At 45.0% G+C, this 15,487-nt stretch overlaps 3 protein-coding genes and 3 long non-coding RNA genes across 7 annotated transcripts; 2 read left to right on the top strand and 4 right to left on the bottom strand.

Moving 5' to 3' along the window:
- Positions 1-881: 881 nt before the first annotated feature.
- Positions 882-2,833, top strand: LOC136196006 (uncharacterized). Its single transcript, XR_010672052.1, has 3 exons — positions 882-1,090; positions 2,241-2,307; positions 2,362-2,833. It is a non-coding gene; the product is annotated as an uncharacterized lncRNA (long non-coding RNA).
- LOC136196003 (uncharacterized) lies at positions 2,776-4,325 on the bottom strand. Its single transcript, XR_010672048.1, has 4 exons — positions 4,234-4,325; positions 3,807-3,914; positions 3,340-3,412; positions 2,776-3,117 (listed from the first exon to the last, which is right to left on the bottom strand). It is a non-coding gene; the product is annotated as an uncharacterized lncRNA (long non-coding RNA).
- A 165-nt stretch (positions 4,326-4,490) lies between these two features.
- Positions 4,491-7,683, bottom strand: LOC136195995 (uncharacterized). 2 transcript variants are annotated; one of them, XM_065985493.1, is made up of 8 exons: positions 6,061-7,683; positions 5,883-6,013; positions 5,745-5,824; positions 5,627-5,686; positions 5,258-5,577; positions 4,937-5,203; positions 4,752-4,870; positions 4,491-4,597 (listed from the first exon to the last, which is right to left on the bottom strand). In XM_065985493.1, exons 1-7 carry the CDS (start codon positions 6,982-6,984, stop codon positions 4,763-4,765), a joined length of 1,890 nt encoding a protein of 629 aa, XP_065841565.1. In that variant the 5' UTR covers positions 6,985-7,683; the 3' UTR covers positions 4,491-4,597; positions 4,752-4,762. The 2 variants fall into 2 exon arrangements, with proteins under 2 accessions (XP_065841565.1, XP_065841563.1); XM_065985491.1 differs by lacking the exon at positions 4,491-4,597 and having other exon boundaries at positions 4,609-4,870.
- LOC136196292 (uncharacterized) lies at positions 7,002-11,144 on the bottom strand. The gene is made up of 9 exons (XM_065985816.1): positions 9,383-11,144; positions 8,923-9,330; positions 8,671-8,742; positions 8,449-8,610; positions 8,355-8,402; positions 8,248-8,289; positions 8,030-8,197; positions 7,951-7,980; positions 7,002-7,900 (listed from the first exon to the last, which is right to left on the bottom strand). Exons 1-9 carry the CDS (start codon positions 11,142-11,144, stop codon positions 7,002-7,004), a joined length of 3,591 nt encoding a protein of 1,196 aa, XP_065841888.1.
- A 176-nt stretch (positions 11,145-11,320) lies between these two features.
- Positions 11,321-14,517, bottom strand: LOC136196291 (uncharacterized). The gene is made up of 14 exons (XM_065985815.1): positions 14,364-14,517; positions 14,151-14,312; positions 13,995-14,087; positions 13,791-13,942; positions 13,650-13,736; positions 13,430-13,507; positions 13,143-13,367; positions 12,800-13,093; positions 12,509-12,705; positions 12,134-12,288; positions 11,859-12,049; positions 11,721-11,802; positions 11,544-11,653; positions 11,321-11,482 (listed from the first exon to the last, which is right to left on the bottom strand). Exons 1-14 carry the CDS (start codon positions 14,515-14,517, stop codon positions 11,453-11,455), a joined length of 2,010 nt encoding a protein of 669 aa, XP_065841887.1. The 3' UTR covers positions 11,321-11,452.
- A 343-nt stretch (positions 14,518-14,860) lies between these two features.
- Positions 14,861-15,466, top strand: LOC136196012 (uncharacterized). Its single transcript, XR_010672057.1, has 3 exons — positions 14,861-14,992; positions 15,050-15,111; positions 15,164-15,466. It is a non-coding gene; the product is annotated as an uncharacterized lncRNA (long non-coding RNA).
- The last annotated feature ends 21 nt before the right edge of the window (positions 15,467-15,487 follow it).

Raw genomic sequence — 15,487 nt, 5'->3', positions numbered from 1 at the left:
TCATGATTGCCATCATGCTCTGTGTCATACATGCATTATTTCGCTGTGCAGAATCGGCGCGCCATACTTGTCCACATCAGGCAAGGCGCAGCAACTAAAAGTATGTATGTCGCGACATAGTAAGGTTTCAATAGTTTATCAGACCTGTCTCGTTTCTATTCAGAGAGAATGTCAATACTTTAGGCACAATTAATTAAATATGTTAGCTAAGTATTGATACACTTGAGGTAAAACGAAATGTATGAGCAATAAGTACATGATTGTACTGTAGCCTTTGGGCGAAGATTTACTGTTGTCTCTACGAACTCCGCAGAACGCGGCAGACTGGGGCACTAAACAAGAAATTGCATTTGTCAACTCAGAAGTGCAAAGCGGCGCATACGTTAGATGGGCTCTGCCTGCATCGATATGCGCATACGTTAGATGGGCTCTGCCTGCATCGATATGGCGTCCTCTTTTTTTGGGAGGGCCGGGTACGCATCGACGTCTGTCACCGGAATTAAAACCTTGTCGGTGCAGCGGAAGGGCTTAGCATCCGATCCTTTTGAATCTACGTAGTTTCACTTCTAATAGCATTTGGCTGGCTGCTAAATCAACACACCCTTAGTTAACCTTGTTATTAATTAATTAATTAAAGAGAAGGGCCTGACAGGGCGAGGCTACCGTATATACGAGATCAACAACATCATGATTGCCATCTGCTTCTATAGCCAAGCTTTTATCCATAGTCAATTCGAGAATGAATGGAAGTGCTATTTCCTAATAGATTCACGTGATATGTGACGTCTCCATGTCTCCAGCATAGACAGCACCCTCTACGTGACGTTTATGTCCGGGTTTGTCGTTCCACGTGATAGAAACCGAAAGTTCTCCGAAATTCCGCTGTGAGAGTAGCTACGCTGTTCACCCCGACCATGAGCAGCAGCAAATCGCTTTTTCAATCTGTCGAAGGCGACTGGGAAGGTCGTAGACTTCGCCTTCTTCGCCGAGCAAAGATTCTAGAGAAGGTCGCTGACATAAACGCGACGTATGCTGGAGAGGAGCGAAAGGTCCTTTCTCCGGATGAAGTCACCGAAGTGAAGACCACCAGGTTTGCACCGCATCTCATCGGGTCCCCTTTACGCGAGAGGAAACACTAAGCCTATTAGAAATATATCATAAGATTCGTATGTGCGTGGCAGGGACGACAATAATGACGTAGGTAGTGGTATTATCAAAAGCTTGCATCCGTACCTGCTATGCATCTACGTTGCAATAATGTTTAATTAATTAATTAAAGCGGCTGGCGGTTTTCCAATTATTAGTTAGGCAGTCCCTTTCTCGACGTACGTACGTGCTTAGCTGGCAGTCGCCACGTCGGTTAGACCATTAGGGAATTATGTGTTGTAAGGAGGATTTTATTGGTTGATGATTGAGAGAGTAGTTGCTGCGACTGCTTTCAACACTGCGAGTTGGCGTTTTAGTAAATACTCCACGATGGAGGGAGACAATGGTGATTTGAAGAGGAGAAATTTTGTGGCTGTTAATTAGCTGATTTTGACCTGCACCAATCGTTCAAGCCTGTATCAGATACTCAAAAATTGCAGGTCTAGCGCGTTTATTTGGAAATCGGTATGTTGAGAGTTTTGCCATCCCTCAACTCATGGCTTTTGGTTAAAAACATATCTTCCCTTAAGTACCTTCTTAACTCCACGGTCTCAAAAATTGTCTACAGTAGAACGCCACATTTTCAGAAGACGTGCATTGGCTAGTATTAGCGTGAGGATTTTATAGCACCCCTTATGTATATATAGCACATGGTATTTATTTGGTCACAAACCTTATCTCTCAGTAGTCAAAATTTTCTTCGTGAAACAAGAGGGCCGTACTACATGTTTAGCATAGTGTTGTCTCAAGTTTTTTTTTCCGATGGCAATTTCGTGTCATGTTTAGAGGGCGTGACTAATATCAACTTTTACCGGAAGTTGCTCTTTTAGTATCAAATTTGACCTTCACGAACTTTTTGACCTAATGAGATTGTCCTACTGATAAATTAGAGTGGATCTAGCTCGTTTGATTGAGAATCGGTTAGTTGAGCTTTTTAGCATCCCTGAACTATAGCACACGGTTTTTGGTCAAAAACGCCGTATCTCCTATTCCGAATGTTTCTTTACGAAACGACGGGAATCGGTTGCCTTTTCACCTCCGTAGTGTCAAATTGGTTTCACACCTCAAATTTTGGCTGAAATATGCGTTTTTAGTACTTTCTCAATATCAACACGTGGATGAATTCCCTCCCCCTCTACAACGTTCTTTCGTCTATTCAAGGTAAAACTGACAGTAGATTTGATTGGCATTCAGCTAATTTACTTTTAATTTAAGTTCTCTCCTCTCCCCAACGTGATGAACTCTGATGACTTCAGATGCAGAAAGAAGAAGACGTAGACGAAGCCATCACCCTGGTGACTTGGGATAAAGTCTCCCTCCTTGTGGGCTGGAGGATAATCCGCTCTCTCCTGTGGACTTGGGTTAAAGTTCACCCTGGTGACTTGGGATAAAGTCTCCCTCCTTGTGGGCTGGAGGATAACGTGCCCTCTCCTGGGGACTTGGGTTAAAGTCTTCCTCCTTGGAGGCTGGAGGTTAATCTGCCTTTCTCCTGTGGACTTGGGTAAAAGTCCACTGTGGGGACTGCAGTCTCAGTCCCACCGCTTGGCCCGGAGGTCAAGCGGCAGCGCAGGAGCGACGGAGGACAACCAATGGAGGAGGACGAGGAAGGAGGAAGGAGAGACGAGAGTGGACGTTTTATATTTTTATTGTATACATCCGGGATATTTAAAATAAAATTTTGAACGTAACTCTACCTACTTTTTTGCGAGGATGTCATGCGCGCGAAATGCAACGTGCTTTGCGCGCGTTAGCTTAGGGACTTTGGCGCTAAAGCGTGCTTTCTGAGAGACGAAAGCATGCTTCGTGCTAGTAAGCGTGCTAGTCCCTAAGCTAAGAACGCTGCTTTCGTCTCCATGCCTTGGAGATCGAAAGCTTCATGCAACTACCTCAAAACTCCATGCACTAAAATTATTTAAAAAATTAAATTAAAAATTGCAGACGTCTTCTTCTTTATTCCGCTTCCAGGAAACGCTAAACAAAAAAAGAAAAGCTGTAGTTAGTTCAAAATAAATTAATTAAAGCAATAGCCCCAATAACAATCATATCATATCTATATAAAAGTTTATGGCCAAGGCAATTGGCAACCCCATTCAAACACATTCTAACGTCAATTACTGCAAAAGAGTTTGACTGATTGTCATTGTCTCGTATTAATTGGTCAACTGAGAGACACCACAGGCAAGAGCAACTTACGTCCAGCTGAATCTGGAGATTGCCTCTACGCCTACGGCAAATCATCTTTGACTTCTGATGCTCTGTTGTACGCCTGAAAAAAAATTAAGGTCCGCTGACTTGGAAAGACAATGATTAGGATTCAGGAACGTCTAAACTAACGAACGTGCAAATAGGATCCCAAAGAGGCCCCAATCGTCTTGAGTAGAAGAAGGGCGCGGCGATCGGGAATCAGCGGGAAAACCAGAAAGAAAGATGGACGGCGAGACGATAAACAGATTGAACGAGCTTAGCTCGATCGAGCGATCCTCAAAAGGAGCCCCAGACTAAAAAAACACGGAGCACGGGGAAAAAACGCGTCAAACTCGGCTAAAAAACATTCGCAGGCAACGTAGAAGATACAGAAAAGGCAGAGAAACCCGCGAAAGAAAAGATCAAGAAACGGGGGCCCCTCGCCTTGCGAGAAAACAGCCCTAATTTTTGCTCACCTCATTTTCTACAGCCGAACAGAGCCGAGAGTCTGCGAATCTTCGTCGATAGCGGCGTCGTTCGTCGTCAGTTCTCGTCGCAACGCGAAAAAAAAAACGATAAAAACCCTAAACGTCGATGAAATTACGGTCATCAACGATAGTCTTGTGTTGATCGCGACGTTCGGCACTTGTGAGGCCAACGTAAATCGAAAGAAACTTCGAGGGGCGGAGCGAAAAGCTGTGCGTTTCGACGCTTTTCCGGAGAAAAGCAGTCGTTCGCCAAGGTCAATCGATCGTACTTTATAAGAAAACGTTTTTCAAACGCGTTTTAGATCTCTGTTCGCATCGTTTTGAAGAATTACGAGCATGTGGCCGTGGCCTTCGATCGAAGGCGTCGCGAACAGCACGACGGCTGGAGTACAGAGTAGATATGGTCGGGACTTACTTCTGGGCGCGAGAAGACCGTCAAAGCTTCAGCAGGAACGAAGAGAAGAACGACGAGCGTTTCGACCAGAGTTCGACGGTGACGTCAGATGACGTAACTCTGCGCTTGCTCTGTAGCAAATCTAGCTATTTGGTCAATTAATCTGCATTTGAGAGTTCAGTCTGCACAAATTTACCTGCATTGAAAGCGTTATTAAGAGCGCATCGCTAGAGTTGAACATCTAAATTAGCATGTTAGTGTACTACATATAGCCAATGAAGAAAACGAACAAGGTCATAAATTATTCGTCACGCTTTGAATGTTCATCATGATTGCGCCACATGGGCCAACAAACGTAGTAACGTACACAGAGGTACTGTTCTACCTAACAAACGTACACCCTTACGAGTACACTAGTATTGTCAAAAGTCCTGTACAAAACGTCAATATTTATGTTAGCAAATTATTAATTAAAATATCAAGAGTATTATTATTTAATTAATTACCGAAATTATTTGATTTATTATTATTAATTATACCGTGATGCGGTTTAGCTGTCTGTCTGGGCTCCTCCATACGCCAACCTTTTAGCCAACAAATTCTCGCTTGACTGTCTTCGCTTACGAGATTCAGAAGACTCGAGATTTTCCTCAGTAGCCTAAAGAAACGCAAAGAAACGCAAATTACCGACGGTGCGGTGCATGCATGACTCCTGTCCATGTACCATTGAAAGCGACGGCAATGTTAGTTTCTTCCTGGTAGCAGCCGCCTGAACTTCCTCCAAGATGCCTATTTCATGGCACGCCTGCAACAGCGCCTCAACAGTCGCTTCAGCCAGGTAGTATTTCATCCACGACAGAATAATACTGTCTGCACTAAAGGAAGCTTTAAATTTAACGCCCAACGCAGTTGCCAATTCCTGCGATTTGTCTTCGTCTGTTACGATGCGCGCGACAATTTTGCGCAAATTCAGAATAGGCCCTCCAGAAGGCTACAACGTAACACCCGTTGAAGAACCGAATTAGTCTACAGAAATGGTACAAACCTGCTCAACAAATTTGCAGACGGACAGTGCTGCGTCCGTTCGGTATATGATCGTCAATGCATTGGCCAGTGCGCGAACGGTGGCTTCGTGAGGCTCGCTCTCCTGAACCCACTTCTTTAGGACGCCAATCGCTGGACTTTGCTCCTTTTGAGCTTGCTCGAGAAATTTAATTTTCTCATCGCTTTCATCCAGAAGCTGCCGAGCAAGTCTTCTCCAATCGTCGCCGCAGTTGTCTGTACTATCCAAATGGTTCGACACTTCTATTATACACGAATGAAGTTCACGTCCGACGAGATCAGCAACAGACGTTTCCCAAGTAACTGAAAACAATCATTAGAGAAACTAAAAAGTGCCGATAACTATACTCACATGATTTGTTGTTAGGGCCGTTTTCTCGGCAAGCAGCACTTCCATTAGGGCTCGAGGTTCCTAATAAATATATGAAACTAAAGGAACTGTCGCGTCATTCCAAAGCGGTTTCTTTCACCTTCATTTGTGGTTTGAGCACGTTTTGCACCGCCAAATGCCTCTGGCATACAATCACCTATTCTCTTTCCATCCAGGTAACTAAAAGACAGAGATATACAATCATATAAAACCGACAGGACGATGGTGCATTTTTTACAAATTATTAGTAACAAATTTATTGATGCTGCGATCTTGTGCAAATGCATTTCGTCCAATAGCTGTTACGGGTCCCGAGGTAAATACAGATGACGTAACTTCGGGAGGCCTTCGCGGACTACCAGAGAACTCCTGCAAAAGACAATTATCAGCCAGAAAGAATATTTATAACAACTCACAACGATAGAATCGGACTTCGGATGCCAAAACGAGACCACTTCTTCGCTGTACTCCGAAGCCTCTAAAATGTCAGATTGAAATTGTTCCACGCTGACGAAACTCTCATCCTCTACACGGGAGGAATCGTCTGCAAGACATCCGAGGTGAAGCTCAAGTCCAGCCATGCCGTTCTTTTTACAGTCGTTCGCCGCGGCAACGACGAACTCGCGTACTCGACTGCAAACATGGCTCGCGACTTTGTCTCCACGAATGGGAAATACGGTGAACAATATTGAATACTTGTATAAGCGAATTTCTAATCGATGATCGTGATACACGACAAAGTAGCCGAGGCTGGGATGCAGTCGAGGACAGCGACCAAAACGACTGGCCAGGCGCGTCATTATTCGGTAAAACAGCGTTTGTGGAATTCGGTAATTTTTCGAAAACAAGACGAGAGGTTCGGCGGCGGCACTTCCAGCGCACGACACCTTTTCGTCTAATGTAAGTAAACACGGCACGAAATACGCGACGACGGGACCTTCCGACTGATAACTTCTCCTGCTATCATCGTCTGTAGAACTCAGACATACGTAGTCTCTTTCGTCATTGTCGTCGTCAGACGCCGCGTCACCTGCCTTCTGCAAGATCTGATACGGACAGATGATATCGAAAAAGATAAGCAAATCCTTGATTTCCTTTTGATAGTCGGAGTAGTCTGACAGAAGATAACTCAAATACAAAGACGTTACTATACCCTTGCATTTGGCTCTTTCCAAATCGTCATGGTATTCTAGCGGTGTTGTGCTTCGCATGTGAACCGTAACAACTTTCTGAAAAACTCTTGCTAGCCATTGAACGTCGACAACAGCAGAGCGATTAGTAACTCCCGGAAGTGGATGATAGAGAAGCACGGCGCGGTTCGTGAGAAAACGTATGAGCATTTTGAACTCGTCGTCATCTAGAACATTAGCTTCTTCTCTCGCTGCTTGGCGAAGTGCGTCGATGCTAAGAACTTTCTCGTCCGGATTTTTTGTTCGAAGGTTTCCACGTAGACTTCGAATTTGAGCCAGCGAAGAGGAATGCGACGTGCCAACTTCTTGGCAAAGTCTTCTACGTCTTTCTCTAAGGCAATAACGCTTGGGTCTCTTTTTGCTTTCTTTGCGGAAGAAGACTTCGTGTTATCGACTGCGTAAAAGAGCAGATCAGGAGACGCTGGAATGATGTGAGAAGAGAAGTCTTTCCCTTTAAGTTTATTCTTTAGGTAATCGTTTTGCGCCTCTAGGAATTTCCGAACTTCTGTCTTACGGCGACCGAGTTTGTCTCGATGAGTTCCGACTAGGAAGATATACGGCGGTTGGCGATCACTTTTCCCATCAGCTGGCAACGACGGTTGAGCAGGCGGCTCCATGACGCATATGGAGGATAACCATTCTTCTAGTCGGTCATAATTTGTCTCCGTTGAATCAACTGCGATTTCTTCATGCTTGCCGTCTGGGGAACGAAACGTCGACTTAGCCAGTTCGCCTAGAGGAAGAGAGACGTCAAACACGACGAAGTAAATCGCTTCTTTGTTGAGAAAAGAGAAGTGTGTTGTATAGTAAATGTGCTGACCGCCGTAGTCAAGGAGATCAATGTAAATGTCAGACAACGCCTGATTGAGGGCGGCCGAATCCGCCAGGTACACTTTAGTAAGCGCACCGACAGATGTTGACAGATTAGAACTTGCATCAACATCCACGTAAGCGTCTCTGGATGCCGATGAAGTATCTGATTCGCTGACATTAACAGATGAAAACCGTGGTAAGGGAGGGTCCCTCAATATACTGGTGGTATGAGGAAGGGGCTGTTGGCACTCGCCTAAAATAAGCGATTGGTTGATTACATATTTTACACATCAAGGTTAGAACCTGAATTCTCTTCATTTCTTCGGCTTTCATCTTAAAACTCATTTTTAGAGCACTGTAAATAGGTAAATGTTCGTTTTACTGGTATTGCGTGCATCTTCTTCGTCACTATAGTGATGCAACTGAATTGAGGCAGAGTCCTCCGAATCTTCTTCCTGAAAAGTTGGAACTCCGTTCGGAATCTCCACTGAAGATAGGTCCCACGAAGACGACAGATCAGTAGTCGGAGAGCAATTCGCTTTCTTTTTACCTATAAACAAGACGCTGCTACGCTACCACGACAAAGAAAGAAACACAAACCTGGTGATAACGACGGACCGTCTTCAAGAAGTTTACCTTTATCTGTACTCAATTAATTAAGTGCAAAAATTAAAGAAGGCAAACGCAGTAATAATAGTCTCACGTACCTAAGTAAAGAGCCCCACCGCTGAGTTGATGCTGGTCATTTGTCTTACCTAAAATCCGATATAATGCTTTAAAAAATTATTATTGATATTGTACCGTAATTGCGATCATAGCGATCAAAAGTTGGAGGTTGCGGTATTATCATTGAAAATAGATCAGACAAAGCAAGCATTGAATAATTTCGTGCCGAAACACAATGCGTCAATGATTGAGGTTCAGCAGAAGGCAATGCGCATTCCGTCTCACCGATAGCCACGCCTTTGCCGGAAAGAGTCACAAACGCAGAAAGCAAAAAGCTATTAAGGAATACCATCTTACCTTCCTCATTATTCGGCGAAGGTCTCGTCTCTTGCACCTTATGTGTCAATGATTGAAGTTCCGATGCCCAATCTGATAAGAGTTAATTATGTTATTTTGCCATCACGACGTAAAAGACAAACCGAAGTTACATTTTCGTTTCTATCAGGTTCGGAGCCTGATAGAAACGAAAAGGTAACTTCAAAAAGCTCATCCTCGTCTGCAATCGTAAATGTCAAACTCAGATGCAGCGGATCCAACAGAAGCACGTACCTAAGTCATCGGCCACACCAGTGAGTTGATTCCGGTCGTTCGTCTTATCACTAACAGACACTGCGTCTTCTCCAAGACTCGGATTTGCTTCCTTTAGACGCTTCGCAACTGATGCAGCCGCCGCTTTGTCATAAACGCGCTTGCGCTCTCGAATTTCAACTATTTTAGCCCAATTGCAGGTCTCCTTGACCACAACCTCACAAGCAGTTTCGACGCCTTCGGTGCTCGGCTCCTTCATACTAAATTTCTGCCTAGTAAGAGACTTGATCAGGCTTGTTTTTCCAGTGCCGTCTTTTCCAACAACATCCACTCGAAAGAACGTGCATGAAGCTGCGCCGTCTCTGAAGGCAGACGAGTAAATATTTACAGCATCCCCTCCCTCAGCGAGGATTTCTTCAGGAATAGAACCTACAGTACCAACGTTGCATTACATTATTACTGAAGAGCCAAGTCAGCTTACCAACTTTTCGCAAATATTTTGACAATTCTTCATGGCCCGAAGAAAATGCCACCTCCCAAGCCAATTTTCCTGATGCATCTTTAGCAAGCGGATTCGCTCCTATCTCCAGTAATGAACGACAGATTTCTTCTCGACCGTCACTTGCCGCGTAGTGCAGCAACGACTTCTGTTCTTCGTCAGTAACGTGAACGTCTGCTCCGCTTCGCACTAACTCCAAACACAACGATAATATGTCTTCACTCTTTTTAAAAGTATTTTTCTTTGCTGATAAACAAATTAAGTAAGCTTTCAATGCCCTCGTGTTATCAGTGCAAAAATCGTGATCGTCTTCCCATTGTTGATCACATTGACTCGACAGAAATTTCCTTAGCATTGCCGTCTTGTTTTGACGAGACGCCAACGAAAGTGGATTTCGGCATAATGATTTATGAACGGTCATCGCTGACGCTCTTTCACTTCTGGTCATCTCACTTTGCCGGTTTGATAAATCCCAAAATGCTTTGAGTTTCTCCACAGACGAAGAGCTTAACAAAAAATCTTTCCTAGCATCAATTGACCAAAGAATGTCGTAGGTACTGCTATGCCCACTCTCAGCAGCAGCCTTTCTGGAATTGTCTTTACAGCCTTTGTCAATAAGCCAATGAAGGAATTCCCTGTCGCCACCTGCGGCGGTATTAAGCCACGTCTTCAAGGCTTTTGTTTTAATTTGCGCTTCACTGATGCAAGAGAAAACATAAGAGAGATTTTCTTTATCACTCTTCTTTATACAGGCTATTCCAAGATTTTTGCAGTGCTTTTCAATTAGAGTAGACTCAGAAGCTCGTCGGGAGAGAAAGGAACAAATCATGGAGTAAGAACCATTAAACAAATATGACGAAACATCTTGAAGCAGCTTGCATCCCGTTTCTTGACATAAATCCATATCAGTGTACAACGACAAAAGGTAAGAAAAAACATTGTCCATGTGAATTTTGTACGCGACATGAACTGCTTGCTCTCCTTTACTGTTACATACCTTCAAAAGATCCGAGTTGATTTCAAGTAAGAACCGACAAACGTTCTCATGCCCACCATATGCTGCGTTGTGCAGCGGGCAATTTCCATCTTTATCACGTGAATTGACATGAGCTCCAGCCGATTTGACCAAATATTCACATACTGATACATGGCCCCATCTTGCAGCGTAGTGTATAGGTTGTTGTTTCTTCCGACCTTCTGAGAGTCCATCAGCACCATTTTCAATTAGATATTTACAAACTTCAACGTGTCCACTTTGAGCAGCGACGTGTAGCGGTTGCATTTCGAGCGAATCACGTGCATTGACATTAGCTCCAGTCGATTTGATCAAATACTCACATACTGATACGTGGCCCTTTCTCGCAGCGTAGTGTATAGGTTGTCGTTTCAAGCTTCCTTCTGAGAGTCCATCAGCACCATTTTCAATTAGATATTTACAAACTTCAACGTGTCCACTTTCAGCAGCGACGTGTAACGGTTGCTCTTTGTCCGCATCACGTGCATTGACATCAGCTCCAGTCGATTTGATTAAACACTTACACGTTGATAAGTCACCCTTTCTCGCAGCGTCATGAAGGGTGCTTCGGATCCCACTTTTCGCGCTGGATCGACCAATGGCAATGTCCTCAGAAGCAACACTCGGCGAATCCATTTCATTATGTTTTGGAACGTCTTCTTCACTCTCTCTAATGGCTTCCAAATCCCGAGAAGAGCCTGAATTTAGCAGTTCTTCGCCTTGACTCATTTTGTTCGGGAGGAAAAAGACCCGGATCCACAAAATGGCTGAGATGGGGAGCTAGCGAAACGCTTTTCTCTCAAAGCATTCGACGAGAAATCTTGACAAATTTCATCGACGAAGCCTGCGAAGTTAAGGGGCCCTTTGGCAGGAAAGTGCATGCAGTGACGACGTTGGAGATGACGTTGAATTTGAAAGACAAAGTGTCTTGACTTGTACTTGTGGCATAAAAAGAGCAACAAAGCCGGACGCAAACCGCTCGCATACGTAGACAAAGAGCTAACGCAGCTTCATGCAAAGACAGGCACTTACGTCCATCAGTCTTTCAAATTGACAATGCTTGGAGCCTATGCACACATATTAGTGGATAGTTGCACACGCATCAGATTTAGTTAATTAAGCAATCACTTGTTCTATACGATCTGCTGGCTCAAAGCTGAGTACTTTTCCAAAGAAGAACAGCTCGCCTTCGAGAGTAGCAATGTAGTTTTCTCTCTTGCGAAATCCGTGCTGCTCGCCTGAGAAAAATGAGACGAGAACATGAGCCCGAGAAAAGAGAAACTATACAGTAGATGTAGACCTCACCTTCAAACAGAACGTAAGACGTGACTATTCCCTTCTGTTTCAAAGCGTCATACATTCTTTGTGACTGATCAGGAGTAACGATCTAAAAAATAAATATATATATACACCTATATATAAATATATAAATATCTTATTAACCTTATCTTCATTTCCTTGAAAGAATATGACGGGACAGTTGATTTTGCTCGATTGGTTGATCGGCGATCGATCCTCATATACTTGCCGACCTTCCGGCCACGGAGCAATCAGTTGGTCATTATAGCGCAATTCAAATTTGTGCGTGCCCAGTTGCATGGAGACCAAATCGGCGACACCGTACTTGCTACAGCCTTGAGAAGAAACAGGATTAAATATTTAATTAATCAATTAAATAATCTAAACAAAAACTAGGAGAAATGTATATAGGTAGATACCTGCGTGGAAAACGTTCTGAGAGGCTAGAGCCAACAAGGTCGTGTAACCGCCAGCCGATCCGCCGTGAATAGCGAGCCGCTTTCCATCGACAAGCTTCCGCTTGACGAGATAGCGTGCACCCTCGCAGCAATCCTCGACGTCACAGATACCCCAGCTGGAAAAAAATAATATAACTCGTATGCCATTATGATACACTTGGTCAAGCAAAAGTATACCGGATCAAAGTACACGTACATCAGCTGTACTCTGTCTAACCCTAATCATAGCTACGTCACTAAAACACGTGTTCCTTTATGTACAAAGACTCTGATAACTCTCCTCCTTGACATTTTAAAATATGGAAGTGGGAACCCAAATAAATGGCTTAATCGTACCGGAGTTTCAGCTTGTCCCTGTACTTTCGTCCGTATCCCGTACTGCCTCGATAGTCAACGTCAAGAACGGCTATTCCCCGACTTGTCCAGTACTGAGTCTTCAGATTCAGCGCCGGCGACGTGAACAGAGTGGGACCACCGTGAGCGCGAACAAGCAAAGGCGGAAGTTCGTCGTCAGGGCCAACGTAATCCTTATTCTAAAATAAAAAGATAATATTTATTACAAGCTTACTTAAGAATCCCTATAAATAATTATCTACTAATCTCTATTTGTAAAAAAGTTGGCATTGCCTTTGGAGCGTAAAAATAGGCGTGGGCTTCGTCTTTGAGATCGCTTCCGCTTGGATACGTAATCTTCTCCGGAATGCTCATATACTCCATACCGGTGGTGACGTCACCAGACGAGTACAACACTATGACGTCACCGGTTTTCACGTTCACGTCGAGTAATGCGGGAAGGCGAACGGCACTGAAAGCGAGAACGAACACGTGACCGTCCGAGCAGAAGAACGGAAGTGCGTGAGCATGAAATCCCGTATCGAAAGACGACGACGACTTCGTCTCAACATTGAATAGAGAGAGCTCCTAGGAAAAAACGTACACCTTTATCCTATGAATGTATTTAATCACTTACACCACCGTAGGTTAGAATTATTTCATTGGCGTTTCTCGGATTGAACGAGTATCCATGGTGACCGAAGAGCCAATGGGGCATGCCGAGTTCTTGCTCTCGTTCGCATAACACGCCCGATGATTCGCTGTACAAATTCCACCAGTTTGACTCGTCGCTGACGTAGTGGAGAACGTCGCCAGGCGACCAAACGGGCGTCATGACGCTGATATTCTCGCCACCACAAATCTGAAGAGAAAGTGAGGAACACTATATATATACACGTGGATAATCTGTATTGAAGTATTTACTCTTCGTTTGGTGTCTTGTAGAATGGATGAGCCGTTCTCGGACAATTCGGCGCACCAGATTTCAGTACTGTCCCACGGCTAAAGACAATGAATATATATTATATTCCAATGATATTTTACTAGTGCCACTACACACCAAGATACCAATACTTCAATAACCCCATATTTATTATTATTTATTCATTGAACACTAATGACTGCGAACAGGTGCAACGTGTACCATATTAGGAAAATTCCACTGAAGCCAGGCAAGCGTTTTGCCGTCGTGAGAGACGCGAGGCGACGAATAAAAATCGCATTCTTCCACCTATATTGAGACTAATTAAAAAGTGAAACTGGAAAACAGTACACTAGTCTTTACCAGAACGGATTGTTCGTGCATAGGCGACTGAACAGAAAACGAGACCAATGTATTTCTGACGTCACTCGGATCGGCTTTCTCATTTTCCCCGTGATCTTCGCGCACGCAGAAAACGCGCTCGTTCGCGTACACCCCGTCGGCGTAACGCCAGCCTAAGAAAAGCCTGTTCCACCAGAAAATATGACGTCAAAAAATCTTTTCTGCCTTTGCCGGCTGGAGTCAATGGAATGGGATCGGCGTTTGAAGTCGTTTGTTTATACAAGACTTGGTCGTCGAAATTGCTGAAATAAAGAACACCTAGAGAGAAATAACATAGATCACATGACTTCGCATTATAAATAAACCCAGTGTCTTATATACCTGAGTGAACGAAGAAGGAGCCGCCCCCGTACTCGTGGACTCGAGTGCGCGCGTTGAACGTTCCCTTCGTCCATTGCACGATTTTGCCGTCGTCTCGCGACCAACTGCAGACGCGATTGCGTCCCTCGTCCGAAGGACGCATCTCCGACCAATAGATCGTGCCTGGAGCGAGAATTCGCCGTAGCTAGGAAGCCTAAGCTGGTGTTTTCGAACCAGAATCTGCCTTCCGATCGACGCAGAGCTCTTCGATGCGTGCCGCTATGTCAGCGGCGCTAAGCGGTGACTTCCACGAGCCGAACGGAGCTGTTTTCTTCGCGAGCATCGTCTCGATCGTCACGTGATGTGTTCGTCCAAAAGACCCGGGCATACCCACTGTAAATTTTTATTTTTTAATTAATGTGCTTTCTATAAGTATTCGAATGGTCTCTTCTGCGCGTCAACAAGAAATTTTTTTGATAGTTTAGTCCATCTCTTGTTCGTACAGAGTACGCTGTGCGCTGCCAGTGCTCCATGCGGAGACGAATGATGGACGTGTCGTTGAGAGAGCGGGATGACCGAGGTGGCGTTGTCGCGATGACGTTTCCAGTCAATACTTGACAGGTACAATTCTCAATATGGCTATTATTAGCTAATCGAATCACTCGCACATGCCAAACACGAAGCCACGGGACGGCAGCTCGTGCTCCCATTGGTCGACAGCACGAGACCTCGAACGCACAGCATTCACGCGCCGAGCTCGAGACTCTCATTCGTGCACACGACCCCGACGACGAAGGCGCGCATTCGGACTCATTCCGCCGAACAAACGCGGCGAGACGAAGCAGCCGCGATCGCGCAACGCGGTAAGGCCGATGAATCGTCCAATCTTTTCTTCCATCGAACGATCGCGAAACGTTTAGGCTTCGATATCGAAAAATCGAGCGCGCAGGGGGCGCCATCACGAAGCCGAAGGCACGAAACGGTAAGCGCAACGCGTTTCGATCTTTCGACTGCGATTCGAACGCGATCTTTAGCTCGTTCGCGTGCACGCACGCCGCGAACTCGATCGCGATGCGAGGAAGTTCGACGTACCGGGCCGCGACGCTGAGAATGCAGAAGGATCTAGCTCCATGGTGCATCGGGAGCGAAGGCGCAGGTAAGTCGGGATTTTGTAGCTCCGCCATTTTGTTTTTTGCATGCGTGTGTGCACGAGTGTGGGTGCGTGTGAAAAACCCCCTAGGCCGCGGGCCCCCAAGCGCATTCCGCCCACGCATCACGATAGATAGGGTTTCTTAGAGGGCTAATTACTAAACAGTAATCGACCCCTGTTGCCTAGTGTCTCCGTTCTCGTTTTTCGT

This window comes from Oscarella lobularis, chromosome 15, assembly GCF_947507565.1.
Source record: "Oscarella lobularis chromosome 15, ooOscLobu1.1, whole genome shotgun sequence".
NCBI classification, from domain to species: Eukaryota; Metazoa; Porifera; class Homoscleromorpha; order Homosclerophorida; family Oscarellidae; genus Oscarella; species Oscarella lobularis.
The sequence above is the reverse complement of the archived record's forward strand: the minus strand, read 5'-3'. Positions and strand labels throughout refer to the sequence as shown.